This window comes from Trypanosoma grayi, assembly GCF_000691245.1.
Source record: "Trypanosoma grayi strain ANR4 Tgr_1006_V1, whole genome shotgun sequence".
Taxonomy (NCBI): domain Eukaryota; phylum Euglenozoa; class Kinetoplastea; order Trypanosomatida; family Trypanosomatidae; genus Trypanosoma; species Trypanosoma grayi.
This window is the reverse complement of record NW_008826625.1, coordinates 1-5,967: the sequence shown is the minus strand read 5'-3', so window position 1 is coordinate 5,967 and position 5,967 is coordinate 1. Positions and strand designations below refer to the sequence as shown.

Here is a 5,967-nt window from a genome sequence, read left to right as displayed (position 1 = left end):
CCCGAGCCGCACCGACAGTACCTTCGCTACCACGCTGGCGATTCCCTGCGGACTACCGGAGAGGCCGAGTGGGCAGCGGAGAGGCCACAGCGACAGAGGCAGCAAGACGAACGAAAAGAATCACAGGAGGCTGAAGCCGCGTCAGGTTTGGCGATTGCCCCGCAGGCCATTCAGACAACCAGCTGACTGGACGCAGTGTGTGGATGCACTCTGAATTCTCTATTGTCTGCGCACCGCACCGCTGTGTCTCTTCTCGGCGGTGTTGAATTGTTTCCCCAGCGGATGTACTGCTCTCCAAAAAGTGATCTGTTTCTGTTTTTCCTCCCCTTCACAGAGCTACTCTGTGGAGGGGGATCGCATTGTTGCGTAAGAGTCCTCTAGCCAGCGATGGTACTGCTGCCTCATCCTCCCCCTCCGCTTCACGGGGAGGCGCTGTTGGTAGCGCTGTGGCGCACGACGCCCCATGCGTGGCGGGGGGGCCGAGCACCGATAATTGCGCCACGGCTCTCAACGNTTGCGTAAGAGTCCTCTAGCCAGCGATGGTACTGCTGCCTCATCCTCCCCCTCCGCTTCACGGGGAGGCGCTGTTGGTAGCGCTGTTGGTAGCGCTGTGGCGCACGACGCCCCATGCGTGGCGGGGGGGCCGAGCACCGATAATTGCGCCACGGCTCTCAACGCGAGTNCGCTGTTGGTAGCGCTGTGGCGCACGACGCCCCATGCGTGGCGGGGGGGCCGAGCACCGATAATTGCGCCACGGCTCTCAACGCGAGTGGGCCGTGACTCCTCGGATTTGGAAGGCTTCTCACCGGGCATCGTGTGCCCCAATGAGTGGCCAGCGTTGTGTGGCGTGTGTGCACGACATGCTGTACGACATGGGGGGCTCATTAATATCGCGTGGCTTCTTCTTGGGGCATTGCCAGGTCGCGAGTTGTGTTCTTCTTTCCTTGCTTGACACTTGTACCGGGAAATTCTGATCACCCCTCATGCTTCCCACTCTTTCCACTCGCGTTCCCGCTGTTGGTTCTTCTGGTGGTGCCGTGCTCCACGGCGCAATGAGAGGGCGAGCCAGCGCCTGCGTGCGTACTTTTGACGTGCTATTGGATGTTTTTTGTCATTATTCACGAAAGCAATAACTGCCCTGTCATTTGCCGTGCTCGTCCGTATTATCTCAAGTTGTTGTGTCCCTTGCTATTACGCTGGTGCAGCTACGAACATTCTCGTTCATTCTTCAGATAGTGTGCTGCTGAGGGAGTTGGGTCTCAGTGAGGTCCGTCGTGAGGTAGACAAAGAGGTGTATGCATGTCCTGCCGGTTAAGGGCCAGCCAACACCTGCTCCAGTGGGAAAAATGTGGCTTCTCAGAAACAAATAGGAATGACGCTTACGAGTCGATGAGAGGGTGTGAACAAGACCGCAGCATGTGAACTCCTGGCGTGGCAACCTGCGGTCGTTTTAACTGCAACTTGCAGGATATCGTGTGGCCGGCAACGGATTGATGAAGCCACTGCTTTCTGCACCAAGGAAAAGAAGTGGTGGTAAGACACATTTCTTATTCTGGTCGTCTTTGTCTTAGCAAGTACATCCCTCACTGCTATTGCTCACGCCGTTTTGATTCGGTGTTTCTGTGGGACAAACGGATGAGCCGACTGCTGTCTTGGACTGATGCGGTGTGGGGTAAACTAACGAGCACGTCACACTCATTTAGCTTGATAACCGTTGATGGTGCCCCTCTGCCGCAGTAAATGTCCATTTTGGCATGGATGCACAGTGGCATGATGTGTTGTTCCACGAGCTATGCCGATTAACAATAAGTACACTGTGGTCTGGTCACCCTTCTGGTTCTCTGCCTTCTTGCACAACGACTGCGCTCTAAACAAACCGGCATGCCTGATGCCTCCCACTTGGCTGCGGCTGAGCTGCTTGTCGCTCTGTGGACTGCGGCTACTGCAGGCGGAGGGCAAACTGGCGGTGCGGTCTCGCCCTCTTCGGGTGGACAAGTGCCTTGGCGCGCTGATCGGCCGCTTCCCATAGTGTCTGCTTCCTCTCTCTCTGTCTCTATCCTCGTTGGCCCTTCGTGGCCCCCCAGCGTGTGCCCTCGTGGTGAGGCTGAACCACCACATCCTAACAAAACGCCTGAGCTGAGTGATGCGCATTGCGTGCGTGACTGACACCACCTCTCCACCCCCACTTCTTGACGTGGTTGCTGTGCCCTCCTTCCTCTGCTGTGTGGATGCTTCACCGTGTGGACACGTGAGGTTTGATTATGCATGCATGGGCGTCTTACTTCAATTCTTTCTCACACACTCTCTTCTGCACTCTCTGTTATTCGCCCCCACAAGATGAAAAAGCTTACCAAGATGAACGCTCAACGAATGCGATGCCTCCTGGGCGTCACGCTGCTGCTCCTTGTGCACTGCGCCGGCAGCACTCTCGCAATGACGGAGCACCACCGCTGCATTTACGACTACGTCAATGTTCTCGTCAAAGATAAAAAAGTGTTGTTTTCTGGAAGCCCTTCATCGACACACAATGCGATAATGGCTGAGACGTCAGGAGAGGTGGAAGCTGCCGAAGGTATGGCTACAAATAATGGTGTTCCGGTTCCAAGCATACCTTCGTTTCCACGTGTTGGTCGCAAACCCATCCGCATCAAGGTGTTCATGGTAGATCCGATCAGGGGCTCTAACTGCACCAAAGAAGATGATAAGTATTTGAATGTATTCGGGAAACACAAGAAGTGCACCGCGAAGGACATCATGACTCCAGAGAAGCAGAACATTCTGGAACACACAATTATCCACGAGGCTGTGAAGCTGCATGCCGACCGGCTTGCCGTAGATCCTTTGAAGAGCCCCATCGTTGTGCCGAGGTACAGTGATACGACTGTTTGTGGCCGGTTCAACATCCCTGAAGAGCACCACACGAAGGGTATTGAAGGCATCGACATGGTGCTGTACGCCACTGCTGCGCCGGCCGTTGATGGTGCCTTTGCGTGGGCGGCGACGTGCGCGGTGCACCCCAATGGGCGGCCGCTGATTGGCGTGATCAACTACAGTCCGCGCCACATTGCACGCACGTCGCAGGCCGTCCGCGTCGCCGCACACGAGATTGCGCACACACTTGGCTTTAACGTGGAGACCATGCATAAACAAGCTAAGATGGTTGGAATATCAATCAAGGAAGCCCGAGGAAAAGAGGTCTTCGTTTTTGATGCGGCGAAGACAAAAGTATGGGCAAAGTATCACTACCAATGCAAGAGGTTTTATGGCATGGAGATGGAGGACGATACTGTGTGGACAAGCGATGAGGTATCCGCCGAATGGCCGCAACACGGCGAGTTGGATTTGAGGTCAGCTGTTCCTCTTGGAATTCAAGCAGAGGAAGCTGCTGCCAGTCAAATGTCTAAAAAGCGTAGACGAAATTTGGCTGACTGGGAGTTGTACACAATGCTGGGTGTGAGTTCCCACTGGAAGCGGCGCAATGCTAAGGACGAGTTGATGGCCGGTTTTGTGGGCGCTGGACGCTACACAGCTATAACACTTTCAGCATTCGAAGACATGGAGTATTACAGTGTTGACTATTCGAAGGCGGAGCCGATGCGGTGGGGCAGGGGCGCTGGATGCGATTTTCTGAACAAGACTTGTGTTACGAACGGCGTATCAAACAACGTTGCCATGTTCTGTGACAGCTCTTATGATGATAAACTGCGATGCACGTCTGACCGTCAAGCCTTGGGGACGTGTGTCATTCAAACGTACGAAGAGATTCCAGACGCGTACAAGTACTTCAATGCCGAGGGTGGCAAGATACTTGGTGGCAGGCGGGAGGACATGATGGATTACTGCCCCATTATTGTGGCGGACAAAGGCTTCAGCTGCATTGATGGCAACCGGAGCAAGATGCCGGGGAGTCTGGTCGGCGCGAACTCGCGGTGTGTTAGAGGAAATGATCTGACGGTGTTGGGCGAGGCGGTTGGCGACGTGTGCGTGCACGTGGCGTGCTTTGAGGGGTCGGTGTACGTGCAGTACGCTGGTGCCCCCACGTACTACTTGTGCCCGCAGGGGAAGTTCCTGAAGGTTCATGGTGACTTCGCCAAGGGCGGCAGCATTGCTTGCCCGCGGTACGAGGACGTGTGCACCGCCATGCTGCCGGAGGCTGAGAGCAGCACGGCCAGTGGTGTTTCAAGCTTGTCGAAGCTCGGTGCGGACATGTCAACTCTGCGGATCAACACGGCTGTCGACCGGCACATCATCGATCCCACAGCTGCAGAACCGGAGGGCGGCAAACCTCAGACTGCACCGGCCACCCAAGGCACCGAAGTCACAGTCGTGAGTTCAGCTGACACGAGCGACAGGGAGGTGACGTCTGCCACGACGAGCTCCGAGGCGCCCGTGGGTCAAACCGTCACTGATGCCACCAAAGAAAGAAGTTCGACTGCTTCAGGAACTGAGGATGGTCAGACCAGCACCTCTGCAGTAACAGGAGACACTGAAACACCAGTGGTTTCCAAACTCTCAGCCGGCACCACTCATGCTACTAATGGTGATAGCCGCCAGAGGATCGTGACAGCGCACGGCAGGAACCTTGATCTGAAGCTGAATGCTGATGGCAGTGCTGCTGCCTCCGCTTTGATGCCGCTTGTGTTGGCCGTCTTGGTCGCCTCTGCGATCATGGCGCATTGAGTGTCTTTGTGTTTGGTGTGGGTGGGTGTTAAACGCATTTTGTTTTCTTGCTCCGTGGGCATGCCTCACGCGCTTTCTTTTTTCTCTTGGGTAACGCAGTTCTTACTGCTGATAAGCTTCTCTTTTTCTTTTGTGTGTGTGTGTGTGCTGTGTGGCTTGGTGTTGGGAGTCGGCGTCGTGGGTGCCTCTCCGCTGATGTGTGTGGGCGGCCGCTGCCTTCCCCGCCCCGCTGCCCGCAGCCCGTCCGGCGGTGAGTGCAGGGGACCGCTCCTGCGCTGTGGACGGCTGGTAAGACGTTGCTGCTGTTGATGACGCTCCTCCGTGGGCAGAGACGCACTGGACAAATTGTCATCCCTTGGGCTGTTTCTTTTTTTAGTTTTCTTTCTCTACTTGCTGCACGCATTGCTGCTCCCTTGCACCGTCGCATCAAATGTGAGGACGACCCCGACTGCGGTGATGGGGAGCTGGTGCTGCCCTCTCTCTTCATTGAGTGTGGTGTTTTCTTTTGGGTGGAATGTGCATGCGTGGTGCTGTGCAGGTTGCCTGAGTGCTGTGTTGTGAGCACTATCGGTTTTTTTTTCTTTCATGCTGTTCTTTCTGTGGTGTTGGTGGTGGAGATAGTTGTGGATTTGAACGGATATGTTGTGAGGCCACGTGGGCACTCAATGAATGAGGCTCTGAACCCGTGAGTGGTTGCAGATGGCTTTGTGTTGTAGTGCCTGTGCTGTGAAGCAGACCGTTGTTTTTTTTTTTCTGCTGCTGAGCTGGCGTTTGAATGTTGTGCTGTTGGTGCCTCCTGTGTGCTGGTTGGGAGTGCAGTAATTGTGCGTGTAAGTGAGCGGGCAGCGCTGTTGTCACGTGCTGAGTGAGTTGCGTGCTCAGAGGTGCCGGTTTGTCGTCTTGTCTGTTCTGCTTTGGTGGCCTTTGCGCATGTGCAGCTTTGCGTGTGTGTTCCTACGTTTACGTGTTGTGTTGGGGCGCAATTATGTCTTGCTCTTTGGTGTGGCGTATCGGGGCTGTGTGTTGTGTTGGCTGCCAATGGCGTTGGTGGTGTTCTCTTTGGTTGCATCGTTTGGTGGTGGTGCGTTCTCTCAGTGGAATGTGCCCCACCACTCTGACAGGTATGCCTTTGTGTTGGTTTTTTGTTGTTGTGTGTGCCGCGCTGCAGCTGTCTGCTTTCTGTGCGACTGACCTGCGTGTATCGTGCGCTCCTCTTCCACCGGTGGTGTCTTCGCGAACGCGCCGGTGGGCTCGCTGGTGGAGGCGCAGACGGTGGAGTGTGTGGTC

The 5,967-nt window shown here is 55.4% G+C and overlaps 3 protein-coding genes across 3 annotated transcripts; 2 read left to right on the top strand and 1 right to left on the bottom strand.

Annotated features, from left to right (window-relative positions):
* Positions 1-507: 507 nt before the first annotated feature.
* Positions 508-813, bottom strand: DQ04_10061020 (hypothetical protein; the record flags this gene model as incomplete). Its single annotated transcript, XM_009316141.1, has 1 exon — positions 508-813. One exon carries the CDS (start codon positions 811-813, stop codon positions 508-510), a length of 306 nt encoding a protein of 101 aa, XP_009314416.1.
* A 1,524-nt stretch (positions 814-2,337) lies between these two features.
* Positions 2,338-4,680, top strand: DQ04_10061010 (putative surface protease GP63; the record flags this gene model as incomplete). The annotated part of the gene is made up of 1 exon (XM_009316140.1): positions 2,338-4,680. One exon carries the CDS (start codon positions 2,338-2,340, stop codon positions 4,678-4,680), a length of 2,343 nt encoding a protein of 780 aa, XP_009314415.1.
* A 308-nt stretch (positions 4,681-4,988) lies between these two features.
* On the top strand, positions 4,989-5,369 carry DQ04_10061000 (hypothetical protein; the record flags this gene model as incomplete). The annotated part of the gene is made up of 1 exon (XM_009316139.1): positions 4,989-5,369. The coding sequence occupies one exon, from the start codon at positions 4,989-4,991 to the stop codon at positions 5,367-5,369; it is 381 nt and encodes a 126-aa protein (XP_009314414.1).
* Between the last annotated feature and the right edge of the window lie 598 nt (positions 5,370-5,967).